Source organism: Oncorhynchus masou, chromosome 22 (assembly GCF_036934945.1).
Source record: "Oncorhynchus masou masou isolate Uvic2021 chromosome 22, UVic_Omas_1.1, whole genome shotgun sequence".
Lineage (NCBI taxonomy): Eukaryota > Metazoa > Chordata > Actinopteri > Salmoniformes > Salmonidae > Oncorhynchus > Oncorhynchus masou.
In genome coordinates, this window is record NC_088233.1 from 6,264,848 (window position 1) to 6,287,381 (window position 22,534).

The window sequence follows — 22,534 nt, forward strand, 5'->3', positions numbered from 1 at the left end:
TAGCCTGTAGGCAAAGGCCCCCACAGTGTGATAGCCTGTAGGCAAAGGCCCCCACAGTGTGATAGCCTGTAGGCAAAGGCCCCCACAGTGTGATAGCCTGTAGGCAAAGGCCCCCACAGTGTGATAGCCTGTAGGCAAAGGCCCCCACAGTGTGATAGCCTGTAGGCAAAGGCCCCCACAGTGTGATAGCCTGTAGGCAAAGGCCCCCACAGTGTGATAGCCTGTAGGCAAAGGCCCCCACAGTGCTCCAGGCCCAGATTGGCCTCACCAGCCACCGTACTTCTGATACATCTTAATGATACATCTACAATGTGTTTTTGATTATCATCAACTATGATGGACAAACTTGTAATGTGAGTTTTTTTTTGTGTGTGTGTGTGTGTGTGTGTCAGGCTATAGGAAATGCCAAGACGACCAGGAACGACAACAGCAGTCGCTTTGGGAAGTACACAGAGATCAGCTTCGACAGGAGATATCAGATCATCGGAGCCAACATGAGGACATATCTCCTGGAGAAATCTAGAGTGGTTTCCCAGGTCATACATCACATACTTGATTCTCAGATTTTATAAGTGGTGTGTAAGGTAGCCTAGCTACTGTATAGTTTGAGTCATGTTTACCATTTGGAAGGCTTCAGTGAGCCACTGCTAGCCCGGTTCCAGATCTGTTTGTGTTGTCTTGCCATCTCCTTTCTTGCCATGACAACGACCAACACGAACAGATCTTAATCGTTGCATGACTTTTAGACAGTGACGCCCTCTCTTTCTCTTCAGTCCGAGAGCGAGAGAAACTACCACATCTTCTACCAGATGTGTGCCTGTGCAGACCAGCCTGAGTTCAAGAGCCTGAGACTGTGTGAGGACATTTATTTCACCTGTAATTCGTCAGTTTTGTCTCCATTGAGATCAACATTTTTTTTTATATATTTTTTTTTTTATATTTAGCAAGAGAGACCTGTTAAACCCCTTGGGTTTGGCAGTTCTGCTACTGTATTAACTGTAGATGATAGATGGAAGATACGGACCCTAGAGAGAGACGACAGATACGGACCCTAGAGAGAGAGGGACGACAGATACGGACCCTAGAGAGAGAGGGACGACAGATACGGCCCCTAGAGAGAGAGGGACGACAGATACGGACCCTAGAGAGGGAGGGACGACAGATACGGACCCTAGAGAGGGAGGGACGACAGATACGGACCCTAGAGAGGGAGGGACGACAGATACGGACCCTAGAGAGGGAGGGACGACAGATACGGACCCTAGAGAGGGAGGGACGACAGATACGGACCCTAGAGAGGGAGGGACGACAGATACGGACCCTAGAGAGGGAGGGACGACAGATACGGACCCTAGAGAGGGAGGGACGACAGATACGGACCCTAGAGAGGGAGGGACGACAGATACGGACCCTAGAGAGGGAGGGACGACAGATACGGACCCTAGAGAGGGAGGGACGACAGATACGGACCCTAGAGAGAGAGGGAGGGACGACAGATACGGACCCTAGAGAGAGAGGGAGGGACGACAGATACGGACCCTAGAGAGAGAGGGAGGGACGACAGATACGGACCCTAGAGAGAGAGGGAGGGACGACAGATACGGACCCTAGAGGGAGAGGGAGGGACGACAGATACGGACCCTAGAGGGAGAGGGAGGGACGACAGATACGGACCCTAGAGGGAGAGGGAGGGACGACAGATACGGACCCTAGAGGGAGAGGGAGGGACGACAGATACGGACCCTAGAGGGAGAGGGAGGGACGACAGATACGGACCCTAGAGGGAGAGGGAGGGACGACAGATACGGACCCTAGAGGGAGAGGGAGGGACGACAGATACGGACCCTAGAGGGAGAGGGAGGGACGACAGATACGGACCCTAGAGGGAGAGGGAGGGACGACAGATACGGACCCTAGAGGGAGAGGGAGGGACGACAGATACGGACCCTAGAGGGAGAGGGAGGGACGACAGATACGGACCCTAGAGGGAGAGGGAGGGACGACAGATACGGACCCTAGAGGGAGAGGAGGGACGACAGATACGGACCCTAGAGGGAGAGGGAGGGACGACAGATACGGACCCTAGAGGGAGAGGGAGGGACGACAGATACGGACCCTAGAGGGAGAGGGAGGGACGACAGATACGGACCCTAGAGGGAGAGGGAGGGACGACAGATACGGACCCTAGAGGGAGAGGGAGGGACGACAGATACGGACCCTAGAGGGAGAGGGAGGGACGACAGATACGGACCCTAGAGGGAGAGGGAGGGACGACAGATACGGACCCTAGAGGGAGAGGGAGGGACGACAGATACGGACCCTAGAGGGAGAGGGAGGGACGACAGATACGGACCCTAGAGGGAGAGGGAGGGACGACAGATACGGACCCTAGAGGGAGAGGGAGGGACGACAGATACGGACCCTAGAGGGAGAGGGAGGGACGACAGATACGGACCCTAGAGGGAGAGGGAGGGACGACAGATACGGACCCTAGAGGGAGAGGGAGGGACGACAGATACGGACCCTAGAGGGAGAGGGAGGGACGACAGATACGGACCCTAGAGGGAGAGGGAGGGACGACAGATACGGACCCTAGAGGGAGAGGGAGGGACGACAGATACGGACCCTAGAGGGAGAGGGAGGGACGACAGATACGGACCCTAGAGGGAGAGGGAGGGACGACAGATACGGACCCTAGAGGGAGAGGGAGGGACGACAGATACGGACCCTAGAGGGGGAGAGGGAGGGACGACAGATACGGACCCTAGAGGGAGAGGGAGGGACGACAGATACGGACCCTAGAGGGAGAGGGAGGGACGACAGATACGGACCCTAGAGGGAGAGGGAGGGACGACAGATACGGACCCTAGAGGGAGAGGGAGGGACGACAGATACGGACCCTAGAGGGAGAGGGAGGGACGACAGATACGGACCCTAGAGGGAGGGACGACAGATACGGACCCTAGAGGGAGGGACGACAGATACGGACCCTAGAGGGAGGGACGACAGATACGGACCCTAGAGGGAGGGACGACAGATACGGACCCTAGAGGGACGACAGATACGGACCCTAGAGGGAGGGACGACAGATACGGACCCTAGAGGGAGGGACGACAGATACGGACCCTAGAGGGGGAGGGACGACAGATACGGACCCTAGAGGGAGAGGAGGGACAGATACGGACCCTAGAGGGAGAGGGAGGGACGACAGATACGGACCCTAGAGGGAGGGACGACAGATACGGACCCTAGAGGGAGGGACGACAGATACGGACCCTAGAGGGAGAGGGAGGGACGACAGATACGGACCCTAGAGGGAGGGACGACAGATACGGACCCTAGAGGGAGGGACGACAGATACGGACCCGAGAGGGAGGGACGACAGATACGGACCCGAGAGGGAGGGACGACAGATACGGACCCTAGAGGGAGAGGGAGGGACGACAGATACGGACCCTAGAGGGAGAGGGAGGGACGACAGATACGGACCCTAGAGGGAGAGGGAGGGACGACAGATACGGACCCTAGAGGGAGAGGGAGGGACGACAGATACGGACCCTAGAGGGAGAGGGAGGGACGACAGATACGGACCCTAGAGGGAGAGGGAGGGACGACAGATACGGACCCTAGAGGGAGAGGGAGGGACGACAGATACGGACCCTAGAGGGAGAGGGAGGGACGACAGATACGGACCCTAGAGGGAGAGGGAGGGACGACAGATACGGACCCTAGAGGGAGAGGGAGGGACGACAGATACGGACCCTAGAGGGAGAGGGAGGGACGACAGATACGGACCCTAGAGGGAGAGGGAGGGACGACAGATACGGACCCTAGAGGGAGAGGGAGGGACGACAGATACGGACCCTAGAGGGAGAGGGAGGGACGACAGATACGGACCCTAGAGGGAGAGGGAGGGACGACAGATACGGACCCTAGAGGGAGAGGGAGGGACGACAGATACGGACCCTAGAGGGAGAGGGAGGGACGACAGATACGGACCCTAGAGGGAGAGGGAGGGACGACAGATACGGACCCTAGAGGGAGAGGGAGGGACGACAGATACGGACCCTAGAGGGAGAGGGAGGGACGACAGATACGGACCCTAGAGGGAGAGGGAGGGACGACAGATACGGACCCTAGAGGGAGAGGGAGGGACGACAGATACGGACCCTAGAGGGAGAGGGAGGGACGACAGATACGGACCCTAGAGGGAGAGGGAGGGACGACAGATACGGACCCTAGAGGGAGAGGGAGGGACGACAGATACGGACCCTAGAGGGAGAGGGAGGGACGACAGATACGGACCCTAGAGGGAGAGGGAGGGACGACAGATACGGACCCTAGAGGGAGAGGGAGGGACGACAGATACGGACCCTAGAGGGAGAGGGAGGGACGACAGATACGGACCCTAGAGGGAGAGGGAGGGACGACAGATACGGACCCTAGAGGGAGAGGGAGGGACGACAGATACGGACCCTAGAGGGAGAGGGAGGGACGACAGATACGGACCCTAGAGGGAGAGGGAGGGACGACAGATACGGACCCTAGAGGGAGAGGGAGGGACGACAGATACGGACCCTAGAGGGAGAGGGAGGGACGACAGATACGGACCCTAGAGGGAGAGGGAGGGACGACAGATACGGACCCTAGAGGGAGAGGGAGGGACGACAGATACGGACCCTAGAGGGAGAGGGAGGGACGACAGATACGGACCCTAGAGGGAGAGGGAGGGACGACAGATACGGACCCTAGAGGGAGAGGGAGGGACGACAGATACGGACCCTAGAGGGAGAGGGAGGGACGACAGATACGGACCCTAGAGGGAGAGGGAGGGACGACAGATACGGACCCTAGAGGGAGAGGGAGGGACGACAGATACGGACCCTAGAGGGAGAGGGAGGGACGACAGATACGGACCCTAGAGGGAGAGGGAGGGACGACAGATAGAGGAGAGGGACGGACCCTAGAGGGAGAGGGAGGGACGACAGATACGGACCCTAGAGGGAGAGGGAGGGACGACAGATACGGACCCTAGAGGGAGAGGGAGGGACGACAGATACGGACCCTAGAGGGAGAGGGAGGGACGACAGATACGGACCCTAGAGGGAGAGGGAGGGACGACAGATACGGACCCTAGAGGGAGAGGGAGGGACGACAGATACGGACCCTAGAGGGAGAGGGAGGGACGACAGATACGGACCCTAGAGGGAGAGGGAGGGACGACAGATACGGACCCTAGAGGGAGAGGGAGGGACGACAGATACGGACCCTAGAGGGAGAGGGAGGGACGACAGATACGGACCCTAGAGGGAGAGGGAGGGACGACAGATACGGACCCTAGAGGGAGAGGGAGGGACGACAGATACGGACCCTAGAGGGAGAGGGAGGGACGACAGATACGGACCCTAGAGGGAGAGGGAGGGACGACAGATACGGACCCTAGAGGGAGAGGGAGGGACGACAGATACGGACCCTAGAGGGAGAGGGAGGGACGACAGATACGGACCCTAGAGGGAGAGGGAGGGACGACAGATACGGACCCTAGAGGGAGAGGGAGGGACGACAGATACGGACCCTAGAGGGAGAGGGAGGGACGACAGATACGGACCCTAGAGGGGGAGAGGGAGGGACGACAGATACGGACCCTAGAGGGAGAGGGAGGGACGACAGATACGGACCCTAGAGGGAGAGGGAGGGACGACAGATACGGACCCTAGAGGGAGAGGGAGGGACGACAGATACGGACCCTAGAGGGAGAGGGAGGGACGACAGATACGGACCCTAGAGGGAGAGGGAGGGACGACAGATACGGACCCTAGAGGGAGAGGGAGGGACGACAGATACGGACCCTAGAGGGAGAGGGAGGGACGACAGATACGGACCCTAGAGGGAGAGGGAGGGACGACAGATACGGACCCTAGAGGGAGAGGGAGGGACGACAGATACGGACCCTAGAGGGAGAGGGAGGGACGACAGATACGGACCCTAGAGGGAGAGGGAGGGACGACAGATACGGACCCTAGAGGGAGAGGGAGGGACGACAGATACGGACCCTAGAGGGAGAGGGAGGGACGACAGATACGGACCCTAGAGGGAGAGGGAGGGACGACAGATAGATACGGACCCTAGAGGGAGAGGGAGGGACGACAGATACGGACCCTAGAGGGAGAGGGAGGGACGACAGATACGGACCCTAGAGGGAGAGGGAGGGACGACAGATACGGACCCTAGAGGGAGAGGGAGGGACGACAGATACGGACCCTAGAGGGAGAGGAGGGACGACAGATACGGACCCTAGAGGGAGAGGGAGGGACGACAGATACGGACCCTAGAGGGAGAGGGAGGGACGACAGATACGGACCCTAGAGGGAGAGGGAGGGACGACAGATACGGACCCTAGAGGGAGAGGGAGGGACGACAGATACGGACCCTAGAGGGAGAGGGAGGGACGACAGATACGGACCCTAGAGGGAGAGGGAGGGACGACAGATACGGACCCTAGAGGGAGAGGGAGGGACGGACCCAGATACGGACCCTAGAGGGAGAGGGAGGGACGACAGATACGGACCCTAGAGGGAGAGGGAGGGACGACAGATACGGACCCTAGAGGGAGAGGGAGGGACGACAGATACGGACCCTAGAGGGAGAGGGAGGGACGACAGATACGGACCCTAGAGGGAGAGGGAGGGACGACAGATACGGACCCTAGAGGGAGAGGGAGGGACGACAGATACGGACCCTAGAGGGAGAGGGAGGGACGACAGATACGGACCCTAGAGGGAGAGGGAGGGACGACAGATACGGACCCTAGAGGGAGAGGGAGGGACGACAGATACGGACCCTAGAGGGAGAGGGAGGGACGACAGATACGGACCCTAGAGGGAGAGGGAGGGACGACAGATACGGACCCTAGAGGGAGAGGAGGGACGACAGATACGGACCCTAGAGGGAGAGGGAGGGACGACAGATACGGACCCTAGAGGGAGAGGGAGGGACGACAGATACGGACCCTAGAGGGAGAGGGAGGGACGACAGATACGGACCCTAGAGGGAGAGGGGGAGGGAGGGACAGATACGGACCCTAGAGGGAGAGGGAGGGACGACAGATACGGACCCGAGAGGGAGGGACGACAGATACGGACCCTAGAGGGAGAGGGAGGGACGACAGATACGGACCCTAGAGGGAGAGGGAGGGACGACAGATACGGACCCTAGAGGGAGAGGGAGGGACGACAGATACGGACCCTAGAGGGAGAGGGAGGGACGACAGATACGGACCCTAGAGGGAGAGGGAGGGACGACAGATACGGACCCTAGAGGGAGAGGGAGGGACGACAGATACGGACCCTAGAGGGAGAGGGAGGGACGACAGATACGGACCCTAGAGGGAGAGGGAGGGACGACAGATACGGACCCTAGAGGGAGAGGGAGGGACGACAGATACGGACCCTAGAGGGAGAGGGAGGGACGACAGATACGGACCCTAGAGGGAGAGGGAGGGACGACAGATACGGACCCTAGAGGGAGAGGGAGGGACGACCCTAGAGGGAGATACGGACCCTAGAGGGAGAGGGAGGGACGACAGATACGGACCCTAGAGGGAGAGGGAGGGACGACAGATACGGACCCTAGAGGGAGAGGGAGGGACGACAGATACGGACCCTAGAGGGAGAGGGAGGGACGACAGATACGGACCCTAGAGGGAGAGGGAGGGACGACAGATACGGACCCTAGAGGGAGAGGGAGGGACGACAGATACGGACCCTAGAGGGAGAGGGAGGGACGACAGATACGGACCCTAGAGGGAGAGGGAGGGACGACAGATACGGACCCTAGAGGGAGAGGGAGGGACGACAGATACGGACCCTAGAGGGAGAGGGAGGGACGACAGATACGGACCCTAGAGGGAGAGGGAGGGACGACAGATACGGACCCTAGAGGGAGAGGGAGGGACGACAGATACGGACCCTAGAGGGAGAGGGAGGGACGACAGATACGGACCCTAGAGGGAGAGGGAGGGACGACAGATACGGACCCTAGAGGGAGAGGGAGGGACGACAGATACGGACCCTAGAGGGAGAGGGAGGGACGACAGATACGGACCCTAGAGGGAGAGGGAGGGACGACAGATACGGACCCTAGAGGGAGAGGGAGGGACGACAGATACGGACCCTAGAGGGAGAGGGAGGGACGACAGATACGGACCCTAGAGGGAGAGGGAGGGACGACAGATACGGACCCTAGAGGGAGAGGGAGGGAGGGACAGATACGGACCCTAGAGGGAGAGGGAGGGACGACAGATACGGACCCTAGAGGGAGAGGGAGGGACGACAGATACGGACCCTAGAGGGAGAGGGAGGGACGACAGATACGGACCCTAGAGGGAGAGGGAGGGACGACAGATACGGACCCTAGAGGGAGAGGGAGGGGGACGACAGGGAGGGACGGACCCTAGAGGGAGAGGGAGGGACGACAGATACGGACCCTAGAGGAGAGGGAGGGACGACAGATACGGACCCTAGAGGGAGAGGGAGGGACGACAGATACGGACCCTAGAGGGAGAGGGAGGGACGACAGATACGGACCCTAGAGGGAGAGGGAGGGACGACAGATACGGACCCTAGAGGGAGAGGGAGGGACGACAGATACGGACCCTAGAGGGAGAGGGAGGGACGACAGATACGGACCCTAGAGGGAGAGGGAGGGACGACAGATACGGACCCTAGAGGGAGAGGGAGGGACGACAGATACGGACCCTAGAGGGAGAGGGAGGGACGACAGATACGGACCCTAGAGGGAGAGGGAGGGACGACAGATACGGACCCTAGAGGGAGAGGGAGGGACGACAGATACGGACCCTAGAGGGAGAGGGAGGGACGACAGATACGGACCCTAGAGGGAGAGGGAGGGACGACAGATACGGACCCTAGAGGGAGAGGGAGGGACGACAGATACGGACCCTAGAGGGAGAGGGAGGGACGACAGATACGGACCCTAGAGGGAGAGGGAGGGACGACAGATACGGACCCTAGAGGGAGAGGGAGGGACGACAGATACGGACCCTAGAGGGAGAGGGAGGGGACAGATACGGACCCTAGAGGGAGAGGGAGGGACGACAGATACGGACCCTAGAGGGAGAGGGAGGGACGACAGATACGGACCCTAGAGGGAGAGGGAGGGACGACAGATACGGACCCTAGAGGGAGAGGGAGGGACGACAGATACGGACCCTAGAGGGAGAGGGAGGGACGACAGATACGGACCCTAGAGGGAGAGGGAGGGACGACAGATACGGACCCTAGAGGGAGAGGGAGGGACGACAGATACGGACCCTAGAGGGAGAGGGAGGGACCCGACAGATACGGACCCTAGAGGGAGAGGGAGGGACGACAGATACGGACCCTAGAGGGAGAGGGAGGGACGACAGATACGGACCCTAGAGGGAGAGGGAGGGACGACAGATACGGACCCTAGAGGGAGAGGGAGGGACGACAGATACGGACCCTAGAGGGAGAGGGAGGGACGACAGATACGGACCCTAGAGGGAGAGGGAGGGACGACAGATACGGACCCTAGAGGGAGAGGGAGGGACGACAGATACGGACCCTAGAGGGAGAGGGAGGGACGACAGATACGGACCCTAGAGGGAGAGGGAGGGACGACAGATACGGACCCTAGAGGGAGAGGGAGGGACGACAGATACGGACCCTAGAGGGAGAGGGAGGGACGACAGATACGGACCCTAGAGGGAGAGGGAGGGACGACAGATACGGACCCTAGAGGGAGAGGGAGGGACGACAGATACGGACCCTAGAGGGAGAGGGAGGGACGACAGATACGGACCCTAGAGGGAGAGGGGGAGGGACTAGAGGGACAGATACGGACGGACCCTAGAGGGAGAGGGAGGGACGACAGATACGGACCCTAGAGGGAGAGGGAGGGACGACAGATACGGACCCTAGAGGGAGAGGGAGGGACGACAGATACGGACCCTAGAGGGAGAGGGAGGGACGACAGATACGGACCCTAGAGGGAGAGGGAGGGACGACAGATACGGACCCTAGAGGGAGAGGGAGGGACGACAGATACGGACCCTAGAGGGAGAGGGAGGGACGACAGATACGGACCCTAGAGGGAGAGGGAGGGACGACAGATACGGACCCTAGAGGGAGAGGGAGGGACGACAGATACGGACCCTAGAGGGAGAGGGAGGGACGACAGATACGGACCCTAGAGGGAGAGGGAGGGACGACAGATACGGACCCTAGAGGGAGAGGGAGGGACGACAGATACGGACCCTAGAGGGAGAGGGAGGGACGGACCCTAGAGGGAGAGGGATACGGACCCTAGAGGGAGAGGGAGGGACGACAGATACGGACCCTAGAGGGAGAGGGAGGGACGACAGATACGGACCCTAGAGGGAGAGGGAGGGACGACAGATACGGACCCTAGAGGGAGAGGGAGGGACGACAGATACGGACCCTAGAGGGAGAGGGAGGGACGACAGATACGGACCCTAGAGGGAGAGGGAGGGACGACAGATACGGACCCTAGAGGGAGAGGGAGGGACGACAGATACGGACCCTAGAGGGAGAGGGAGGGACGACAGATACGGACCCTAGAGGGAGAGGGAGGGACGACAGATACGGACCCTAGAGGGAGAGGGAGGGACGACAGATACGGACCCTAGAGGGAGAGGGAGGGACGACAGATACGGACCCTAGAGGGAGAGGGAGGGACGACAGATACGGACCCTAGAGGGAGAGGGAGGGACGACAGATACGGACCCTAGAGGGAGAGGGAGGGACGACAGATACGGACCCTAGAGGGAGAGGGAGGGACGACAGATACGGACCCTAGAGGGAGAGGAGGGACGACAGATACGGACCCTAGAGGGAGAGGGAGGGACGACAGATACGGACCCTAGAGGGAGAGGGAGGGACGACAGATACGGACCCTAGAGGGAGAGGGAGGGACGACAGATACGGACCCTAGAGGGAGAGGGAGGGACGACAGATACGGACCCTAGAGGGAGAGGGAGGGACGACAGATACGGACCCTAGAGGGAGAGGGAGGGACGGACAGATACGGACCCTAGAGGGAGAGGGAGGGACGACAGATACGGACCCTAGAGGGGAGAGGGAGGGACGACAGATACGGACCCTAGAGAGGGACGACAGATACGGACCCTAGAGGGAGAGGGAGGGACAGATACGGACCCTAGAGGGAGACAGGGAGGGAGGACAGATACGGACCCTAGAGGGAGGACAGATACGGACCCTAGAGGGAGGACAGATACGGACCCTAGAGGGAGGGGGAGGACAGATACGGACCCTAGAGGGAGGACAGATACGGACCCTAGAGGGAGGACAGATACGGACCCTAGAGGGAGGACAGATACGGACCCTAGAGGGAGGACAGATACGGACCCTAGAGGGAGGACAGATACGGACCCTAGAGGGAGGACAGATACGGACCCTAGAGGGAGGACAGATACGGACCTAGAGGGAGGACAGATACGGACCTAGAGGGAGGACAGATACGGACCCTAGAGGGAGGACAGATACGGACCCTAGAGGGAGGACAGATACGGACCCTAGAGGGAGGACAGATACGGACCCTAGAGGGAGGACAGATACGGACCCTAGAGGGAGGACAGATACGGACCCTAGAGGGGGAGGACCCTAGAGAGATACGGACCCTAGAGGGAGGACAGATACGGACCTAGAGGGAGGACAGATACGGACCCTAGAGGGAGGACAGATACGGACCCTAGAGGGAGGACAGATACGGACCCTAGAGGGAGGGACGGACCCTAGAGGGAGGACAGATACGGACCCTAGAGGGAGGACAGATACGGACCCTAGAGGGAGGACAGATACGGACCCTAGAGGGAGGACAGATACGGACCCTAGAGGGGGAGGACAGATACGGACCCTAGAGGGAGGACAGATACGGACCCTAGAGGGAGGACAGATACGGACCGGACCCTAGAGGGAGGACAGATACGGACCCTAGAGGGAGGACAGATACGGACCCTAGAGGGAGGACAGATACGGACCCTAGAGGGAGGACAGATACGGACCCTAGAGGGAGGACAGATACGGACCCTAGAGGGAGGACAGATACGGACCCTAGAGGGAGGACAGATACGGACCCTAGAGGGAGGACAGATACGGACCCTAGAGGGAGGACAGATACGGACCCTAGAGGGAGGACAGATACGGACCCTAGAGGGGGAGGACAGACGGACCCTAGAGAGGGAGGACAGATACGGACCCTAGAGGGAGGGGGAGGGAGGGAGGGAGGACAGATACGGACCCTAGAGGGGGGAGGGAGGGAGGGAGGACAGATACGGACCCTAGAGGGGGAGGGAGGGAGGGAGGACAGATACGGACCCTAGAGGGGGAGGGAGGGAGGGAGGACAGACGGGGAGGGAGGGAGGGAGGACAGATACGGACCCTAGAGGGGGAGGGAGGGAGGGAGGACAGATACGGACCCTAGAGGGGGAGGGAGGGAGGGAGGACAGATACGGACCCTAGAGGGGAGGGAGGGAGGGAGGACAGATACGGACCCTAGAGGGGGAGGGAGGGAGGGAGGACAGATACGGACCCTAGAGGGGGGAGGGAGGGAGGGAGGACAGATACGGACCCTAGAGGGGGAGGGAGGGAGGGAGGACAGATACGGACCCTAGAGGGGGAGGGAGGGAGGGAGGACAGATACGGACCCTAGAGGGGAGGGAGGGAGGGAGGACAGATACGGACCCTAGAGGGGGAGGGAGGGAGGGAGGACAGAAACGGACCCTAGAGGGGAGGGAGGGAGGGAGGACAGATACGGACCCTAGAGGGAGAGGGAGGGAGGGAGGACAGATACGGACCCTAGAGGGAGAGGGAGGGAGGGAGGACAGATACGGACCCTAGAGGGAGAGGGAGGGAGGGAGGACAGATACGGACCTAGAGGGAGAGGGAGGGAGGGAGGACAGATACGGACCCTAGAGGGAGAGGGAGGGAGGGAGGACAGATACGGACCCTAGAGGGAGAGGGAGGGAGGGAGGACAGATACGGACCCTAGAGGGAGAGGGAGGGAGGGAGGACAGATACGGACCCTAGAGGGAGAGGGAGGGAGGGAGGACAGATACGGACCCTAGAGGGAGAGGGAGGGAGGGAGGACAGATACGGACCCTAGAGGGAGAGGGAGGGAGGGAGGACAGATACGGACCCTAGAGGGAGAGGGAGGGAGGGAGGACAGATACGGACCCTAGAGGGAGAGGGAGGGAGGGAGGACAGATACGGACCCTAGAGGGAGAGGGGAGGGGGAGGGAGGACAGATACGGACCCTAGAGGGAGAGGGAGGGAGGGAGGACAGATACGGCCCCTAGAGGGAGAGGGAGGGAGGGAGGACAGATACGGCCCCTAGAGGGAGAGGGAGGGAGGGAGGACAGATACGGACCCCTAGAGGGAGAGGGAGGGAGGGAGGACAGATACGGCCCCTAGAGGGAGAGGGAGGGAGGGAGGACAGATACGGCCCCTAGAGGGAGAGGGAGGGAGGGGAGGACAGATACGGCCCCTAGAGGGAGAGGGAGGGAGGGAGGACAGATACGGCCCCTAGAGGGAGAGGGAGGGAGGGAGGACAGATACGGCCCCTAGAGGGAGAGGGAGGGAGGGAGGACAGATACGGCCCCTAGAGGAGAGGGAGGGAGGGAGGGAGGACAGATACGGCCCCTAGAGGGAGAGGGAGAGGGAGGACAGATACGGCCCCTAGAGGGAGAGGGAGGACAGATACGGCCCCTAGAGGGAGAGGGAGGACAGATACGGCCCCTAGAGGGAGGGAGAGGGAGGACAGATACGGCCCCTAGAGGGAGGGAGGACAGATACGGCCCCTAGAGGGAGAGGGGGGGAGATACGGCCCCTAGAGGGAGAGGGAGGGAGGGAGAGGGAGAGGGGACAGATACGGCCCCTAGAGGGAGAGGGAGGGAGGGAGGACAGATACGGCCCCTAGAGGGAGAGGGAGGACAGATACGGCCCCTAGAGAGGGGAGAGGACCCTAGAGGGAGAGGGAGGACAGATACGGCCCCTAGAGGGAGAGGGAGGACAGATACGGCCCTAGAGGGAGAGGGAGGACAGATACGGCCCCTAGAGGGAGAGGGAGGACAGATACGGCCCCTAGAGGGAGAGGGAGGACAGATACGGCCCCTAGAGGGAGGGGACAGATACGACAGATACGGCCCCTAGAGGGAGAGGGGGACAGATACGGCCCCTAGAGGGAGAGGGAGGACAGATACGGATACGGCCCCTAGAGGGAGAGGGAGGACAGATACGGCCCCTAGAGGGAGAGGGAGGACAGATACGGCCCCTAGAGGGAGAGGGAGGACAGATACGGCCCCTAGAGGGAGAGGGAGGACAGATACGGCCCCTAGAGGGAGAGGGAGGACAGATACGGCCCCTAGAGGGAGAGGGAGGACAGATACGGCCCCTAGAGGGAGAGGGAGGACAGATACGGCCCCTAGAGGGAGAGGGAGGGACAGATACGGCCCTAGAGGGAGAGGGAGGACAGATACGGCCCCTAGAGGGAGAGGGAGGACAGATACGGCCCCTAGAGGGGGAGGGAGGACAGATACGGCCCTAGAGGGAGAGGGAGGACAGATACGGCCCCTAGAGGGGAGGGAGGGAGAGGGAGGGAGGACAGATACGGCCCCTAGAGGGAGAGGGAGGACAGATACGGCCCCTAGAGGGAGAGGGAGGACAGATACGGCCCCTAGAGGGGAGGGAGGGAGGGAGGACAGATACGGCCCCTAGAGGGGAGGGAGGGAGGACAGATACGGCCCCTAGAGGGAGAGGGGAGGGGGAGAGGGAGGAGGGAGGATACGGCCCCTAGAGGGAGAGGGAGGACAGATACGGCCCCTAGGGGAGAGGGAGGAGGACAGATACGGCCCCTAGAGGGAGAGGGAGGACAGATACGGCCCCTAGAGGGAGAGGGAGGGGAGGGAGGACAGATACGGCCCCTAGAGGAGGGAGGGAGGAGGACAGATACGGCCCCTAGAGGGAGAGAGGGAGAGGGAGGGAGGGAGGACAGATACGGCCCCTAGAGGGAGAGGGAGGACAGATACTAGAGGGAGAGGGAGGGAGGGAGGGGCCCTAGAGGGAGAGGGAGGGGAGGACAGATACGGCCCCTAGAGGGAGGGAGGACAGATACGGCCCTAGAGGGGGAGAGGGAGAGGGAGGACAGATACGGCCCCTAGAGGGAGAGGGGGGAGGGAGGACAGATACGGCCCCTAGAGGGGAGGGAGGGGAGAGGGGAGGGAGGACAGATACGGCCCCTAGAGGGAGAGGGAGGACAGATACGGCCCCTAGAGGGAGAGGGAGGACAGATACGGCCCTAGAGGAGAGGGAGGGAGGACAGATACGGCCCCTAGAGGGGGAGGGAGGACAGATACGGCCCCTAGAGGGAGAGGGAGGGAGGACAGATACGGCCCCTAGAGGGGGAGAGGGAGGACAGATACGGCCCCTAGAGGGAGAGGGAGAGGGAGGACAGATACGGCCCCTAGAGGGGAGGGAGGACAGATACGGCCCCTAGAGGGAGAGGGAGGACAGATACGGCCCCTAGAGGGAGAGGGAGGACAGATACGGCCCCTAGAGGGAGAGGGAGGGAGGGAGGACAGATACGGCCCCTAGAGGGAGAGGGAGAGGAGGGAGGACAGATACGGCCCCTAGAGGGAGGGAGGGGAGGGAGGGAGGGAGGGAGGACAGATACGGCCCCTAGAGGGAGAGGGAGGGAGGGAGGACAGATACGGCCCCTAGAGGGAGAGGGAGGGAGGGAGGACAGATACGGCCCCTAGAGGGGAGGGGGAGGGAGGACAGATACGGCCCCTAGAGGGAGGGGAGGAGATACGGCCCCTAGAGGGAGGGAGGACAGATACGGCCCCTAGAGGGGAGGGAGGGAGACAGATACGGCCCCTAGAGGGAGGGAGGGAGATACGGCCCCTAGAGGGAGAGGGAGGGAGGGAGGACAGATACGGCCCCTAGAGGGAGAGGGAGGGAGGGAGGACAGATACGGCCCCTAGAGGGAGAGGGAGGGAGGGAGGACAGATACGGCCCCTAGAGGGAGAGGGAGGGAGGGAGGACAGATACGGCCCCTAGGGGGAGGGAGGACAGATACGGCCCCTAGAGGGAGGGAGGACAGATACGGCCCCTAGAGGGAGAGGGAGGGAGGGAGGACAGATACGGCCCCTAGAGGGAGAGGGAGGGAGGGAGGACAGATACGGCCCCTAGAGGGAGAGGGAGGGAGGGAGGACAGATACGGCCCCTAGAGGGAGAGGGAGGGAGGGAGGACAGATACGGCCCTAGAGGGAGAGGGAGGACAGATACGGCCCCTAGAGGGGGAGGGAGGACAGATACGGCCCTAGAGGGAGGGAGGACAGAGGCCCTAGAGGGGAGGGAGGACAGATACGGCCCCTAGAGGGAGAGGGAGGGAGGAGGACAGATACGGCCCCTAGAGGGAGAGGGAGGGAGGGAGGACAGATACGGCCCCTAGAGGGAGAGGGAGGGAGGGAGGACAGATACGGCCCCTAGAGGGAGAGGGAGGGAGGGAGGACAGATACGGCCCCTAGAGGGAGAGGGAGGGAGGGAGGACAGATACGGCCCCTAGAGGGAGGGAGGGAGGGAGGGAGGGAGGACAGATACGGCCCCTAGAGGGAGAGGGAGGGAGGGAGGACAGATACGGCCCTAGAGGGAGAGGGAGGGAGGGAGGACAGATACGGCCCCTAGAGGGAGAGGGAGGGAGGACAGATACGGCCCCTAGAGGGGAGGGAGGACAGATACGGCCCCTAGAGGGAGGGAGGGAGGGAGGAGGGAGATACGGCCCCTAGAGGGAGAGGGAGGGGGGGAGGACAGATACGGCCCCTAGAGGGAGAGGGAGGGAGGGAGGACAGATACGGCCCCTAGAGGGAGAGGGAGGGAGGGAGGACAGATACGGCCCCTAGAGGGAGAGGGAGGACAGATACGGCCCCTAGAGGGAGGGAGGACAGATACGGCCCCTAGAGGGAGGGAGGACAGATACGGCCCCTAGAGGGAGGGAGGGAGGGAGGACAGATACGGCCCCTAGAGGGAGAGGGAGGGAGGGAGGACAGATACGGCCCCTAGAGGGAGAGGGAGGGAGGGAGGACAGATACGGCCCCTAGAGGGAGAGGGAGGGAGGACAGATACGGCCCCTAGAGGAGAGGGAGGGAGGACAGATACGGCCCCTAGAGGGAGAGGGAGGGAGGGAGGACAGATACGGCCCCTAGAGGGAGAGGGAGGGAGGGAGGACAGATACGGCCCCTAGAGGGAGAGGGAGGGAGGGAGGACAGATACGGCCCTAGAGGGAGAGGGAGGGAGGGAGGACAGATACGGCCCTAGAGGGAGAGGGAGGGAGGACAGATACGGCCCCTAGAGGGAGGGAGGGAGGACAGATACGGCCCCTAGAGGGAGGGAGGACAGACGGCCCCTAGAGGGAGAGGGGAGGGAGGACAGATACGGCCCCTAGAGATACGGGGAGGGAGGGAGGGAGGGAGGACAGATACGGCCCCTAGAGGGAGAGGGAGGGAGGGAGGACAGATACGGCCCCTAGAGGGAGGGAGGAGAGGGAGGGAGGGAGGACAGATACGGCCCTAGAGGGAGAGGGAGGGAGGGAGGACAGATACGGCCCCTAGAGGGAGAGGGAGGGGGAGGGAGGACAGATACGGCCCCTAGAGGGAGAGGGGAGAGGGAGGGGGAGGGAGGACAGATACGGCCCCTAGAGGGAGAGGGAGGGAGGGAGGACAGATACGGCCCCTAGAGGGAGAGGGAGGGAGGGAGGACAGATACGGCCCCTAGAGGGAGAGGGAGGGAGGACAGATACGGCCCCTAGAGGGGAGGGAGGGAGGGAGGACAGATACGGCCCCTAGAGGGAGGGAGGGAGGGAGGACAGATACGGCCCCTAGAGGGAGAGGAGGGAGGAGGGAGGACAGATACGGCCCCTAGAGGGGAGGGAGGGAGGACAGATACGGCCCTAGAGGGAGAGGGAGGGAGGACAGATACGGCCCTAGAGGGAGAGGGAGGGAGGACAGATACGGCCCCGAGAGGGAGAGGGAGGGGGAGGACAGATACGGCCCTAGAGGGAGAGGGGGGAGGGAGGACAGATACGGCCCCTAGAGGGAGAGGGAGGGAGGACAGATACGGCCCCGAGAGGGAGAGGGAGGGAGGACAGATACGGCTAGAGAGGGAGAGGGAGGGAGGACAGATACGGCCCCGAGAGGGAGAGGGAGGGAGGGAGGACAGATACGGCCCGAGAGGGAGAGGGAGGGGGAGGACAGATACGGCCCCGAGAGGAGAGGGAGGGAGGGAGGACAGATACGGCCCCGAGAGGGAGAGGGAGGGAGGACAGATACGGCCCCGAGAGGGAGGGAGGGAGGACAGGGAGGACAGAGGGGGACGGCCCCGAGATACGGAGAGGGAGGGAGGACAGATACGGCCCCGAGAGGGAGAGGGAGGGAGGACAGATACGGCCCCGAGAGGGAGAGGGAGGGAGGACAGATACGGCCCCGAGAGGGAGAGGGAGGGAGGACAGATACGGCCCCGAGAGGGAGAGGGAGGGAGGACAGATACGGCCCGAGAGGGAGGGGAGAGGGAGGGAGGACAGATACGGCCCCGAGAGGGAGAGGGAGGGAGGACAGATACGGCCCCGAGAGGGGGAGGGAGGGAGGACAGATACGGCCCCGAGAGGGGGAGGGAGGGACGACAGATACGGCCCCGAGAGGGGGAGGGAGGGACGACAGATACGGCCCCGAGAGGGGGAGGGAGGGACGACAGATACGGCCCCGAGAGGGGGAGGGAGGGACGACAGATACGGACCCGAGAGGGGGAGGGAGGGAGGACAGATACGGCCCGAGAGGGGAGGGAGGGACGACAGATACGGCCCCGAGAGGGGGAGGGAGGGACGACAGATACGGCCCCGAGAGGGGGAGGGAGGGACGACAGATACGGCCCCGAGAGGGGGAGGGAGGGACGACAGATACGGCCCCGAGAGGGGGAGGGAGGGACGACAGATACGGCCCCTAGAGGGGGAGGGAGGGACGACAGATACGGCCCCTAGAGGGGAGGGAGGGACGACAGATACGGACCCTAGAGGGGGAGGGAGGGACGACAGATACGGACCCTAGAGGGGAGGGAGGGACGACAGATACGGACCCTAGAGGGGAGGGAGGGACGACAGATACGGACCCTAGAGGGGAGGGAGGGACGACAGATACGGACCCTAGAGGGGGGAGGGAGGGACGACAGATACGGCCCCTAGAGGGGGAGGGAGGGACGACAGATACGGCCCCTAGAGGGGGAGGGAGGGACGACAGATACGGCCCCTAGAGGGGGAGGGAGGGACGACAGATACGGCCCCTAGAGGGGAGGGAGGGACGACAGATACGGCCCCTAGAGGGGGAGGGAGGGACGACAGATACGGCCCCTAGAGGGGGAGGGAGGGACGACAGATACGGACCCTAGAGGGGGAGGGAGGGACGACAGATACGGACCCTAGAGGGGGAGGGAGGGACGACAGATACGGACCCTAGAGGGGGAGGGAGGGACGACAGATACGGCCCCTAGAGGGGGAGGGAGGGACGACAGATACGGCCCCTAGAGGGGAGGGAGGGACGACAGATACGGCCCCTAGAGGGGGAGGGGAGGGACGACAGATACGGACCCTAGAGGGGAGGGAGGGAGGACAGATACGGACCCTAGAGGGGGAGGGAGGGACGACAGATACGGACCCTAGAGGGGGAGGGAGGGACGACAGATACGGCCCCTAGAGGGGGAGGGAGGGACGACAGATACGGCCCCTAGAGGGGGAGGGAGGGACGACAGATACGGCCCCTAGAGAGAGAGGGAGGGACGACAGATACGGCCTCTGACTTGGCCATGAAAGTCATCATCTCAATTAATGAATTATTTATTTGTCTTTCACCGTTGTTCAACCAGATGAGTCAGTAGTTACACTGACATCCTGTGTATGGGGTCAATAACGTGCTAATGGACGTGTGTCTGTGTGCTTGTCTCTCCAGTGAGGGCAGATGAGTTCAGGTACACCAGTATGGGAGGAGAGACTGCTATCGAGGGAGTGGACGATAGGAAGGACATGGAGGAGACACGCAGGACCTTCTCTCTGTTGGGTGAGAGACATCGCTCTGTTGTTCGCCGCGCTGTTGTTCGCCGCGCTGTTGTTCGCCGCGCTGTTGTTCGCCGCGCTGTTGTTGTTCGCCGCGCTGTTGTTGGCCGCCGCTCTGTTGTTGGCCGCCGCTCTGTTGTTGGCCGCCGCTCTGTTGTTGGCCGCCGCTCTGTTGTTGGCCGCCGCTCTGTTGTTGGCCGCCGCTCTGTTGTTGGCCGCCGCTCTGTTGTTGGCCGCCGCTCTGTTGTTGGCCGCCGCTCTGTTGTTGGCCGCCGCTCTGTTGTTGGCCGCCGCTCTGTGGCCGCCGCTGTTGGCCGCCGCTCTGTTGTTGGCCGCCGCTCTGTTGTTGGCCGCCGCTCTGTTGTTGGCCGCCGCTCTGTTGTTGGCCGCCGCTCTGTTGTTGGCCACCGCTCTGTTGTTGGCCGCTCACTGCTCAGATCAACAGGTACTGTTATCAGACATTTGATGACCATGCATTTGTAGTTGGAGACCTAATATTGCATAATATTTTGCTTGCAGGGATGGTGGTTGTTTACTTAATAAATTAAGTTGACTGAACGGATTGTGTGTCTGGATAAGAGCGGATATTAAATTACTAAAATATCAATGGATTTCTTTAACTCGCTATTCACCTAGGTATGTCTGCAGAATGCAGTGTTATTCCCCTGTCTTATGTATGTGTTATGAAGTCCTTATGTAGGTATGTCTGCAGAATGCAGTGTTATTCCCCTGTCTTATGTATGGGTTATGAAGTCCTTATGTAGGTATGTCTGCAGAATGCAGTGTTATTCCCCTGTCTTATGAATGGGGTATGTATGTGTTATGAAGTCCTTATGTAGGTATGTCTGCAGAATGCAGTGTTATTCCCCTGTCTTATGTATGTGTTATGAAGTCCTTATGTAGGTATGTCTGCAGAATGCAGTGTTATTCCCCTGTCTTATGAATGGGTTATGTATGGGTTATGAAGTCCTTATGTAGGTATGTCTGCAGGATGCAGTGTTATTCCCCTGTCTTATGTATGTGTTATGAAGTCCTTATGTAGGTATGTCTGCAGGATGCAGTGTTATTCCCCTGTCTTATGTATGGGTTATGAAGTCCTTATGTTATGTCTGCAGGATGCAGTGTTATTCCCCTGACTGTTCTCTGTCCTCCCTGTAGGGTTAACCAAGGACTTCCAGGCTGATGTGTTCAAGGTGCTGGCTGGGATTCTACACCTGGGAAATGTAGAGATCAGAAACGTTGGATCAGACAGGTCATCAATTAGTGTAAGTGTAACTTACGTTTTTCACGGGAAAACATTGGCTTGATGTGACAGAGTGGAAATCCAACCCGGTGTGACCTCAAAACCCTTTATACCAACCAACCGGTGGTCACCAACCAGTGGGTCACCATCGACTTCTTGATCTCCAAGGCATTTCTAGTCGATCCCAAACATTGCTGTAAAAAATTATATTTTTTTCTATTTCTATTTTTTTTTATTGGTGTCGCGCCAGGTGGGCAAACTGTTGCTGCTCTCTCCCTCTGTTGCTGCTCTCTCCCTCTGTTGCTGCTCTCTCCCTCTGTTGCTGCTCTCTCCCTCTGTTGCTGCTCTCTCCCTCTGTTGCTGCTCTCTCCCTCTGTTGCTGCTCTCTCCCTCTGTTGCTGCTCTCTCCCTCTGTTGCTGCTCTCTCCCTCTGTTGCTGCTCTCTCCCTCTGTTGCTGCTCTCTCCCTCTGTTGCTGCTCTCTCCCTCTGTTGCTGCTCTCTCCCTCTGTTGCTGCTCTCTCCCTCTGTTGCTGCTCTCTCCCTCTGTCTGCTGCTCTCTCCCTCTGTCTGCTGCTCTCTCCCTCTGTCTGCTGCTCTCTCCCTCTGTCTGCTGCTCTCTCCCTCTGTCTGCTGCTCTCTCCCTCTGTCTGCTGCTCTCTCCCTCTGTCTGCTGAGACTGACCCTCAGATACAGGCACCATCAGCCTAGTAAAATAAAAAGCTAATTATTTTAAATGTCTGCTCACTCAGCTGTGCCTCACAAGTAATACAACAACAAAGCTATTACCGGTGTGATCATATATCCTACCTCAACATTTGGAAATATAATTGGGGAAAAATGTCCCGAACAACAATGCATTGTCAGGTGAATTCAAGCAAAGCCAGTATGTGGTGTTAATGTATTGAGCCTATAGCTTACTGCACAAACCTCATTGCAACAGAACGGTTTTTAATTGGTTAATGTTTCATAGGCTTACATTTACAAGTCATGTTAATAAACAAAATCAGAGTGGTAGATCTCAGCCTGTATTTTGACTCAGAAAGTGATCTTGACTCAAAAGGTTGATGACCACTTTTTTACAACCATAACATACTCAAAAGACCCGGTCGGTACCATGG

The 22,534-nt window shown here is 60.6% G+C and overlaps 1 protein-coding gene across 3 annotated transcripts in view; it reads left to right on the forward strand.

The window, feature by feature from the left end:
• myo5c (myosin VC) overlaps window positions 1–22,534 on the forward strand; it is a 69,961-nt gene that overhangs the window by 12,596 nt on the left and 34,831 nt on the right. For all 3 annotated transcript variants that reach the window (XM_064929149.1, XM_064929150.1, XM_064929151.1), the window contains exons 6-9: window positions 393–536; window positions 774–855; window positions 20,069–20,176; window positions 21,331–21,437. In XM_064929149.1, the coding sequence (XP_064785221.1) occupies window positions 393–536; window positions 774–855; window positions 20,069–20,176; window positions 21,331–21,437 (441 nt within the window). The remainder of the gene's footprint in view (window positions 1–392; window positions 537–773; window positions 856–20,068; window positions 20,177–21,330; window positions 21,438–22,534) is intronic.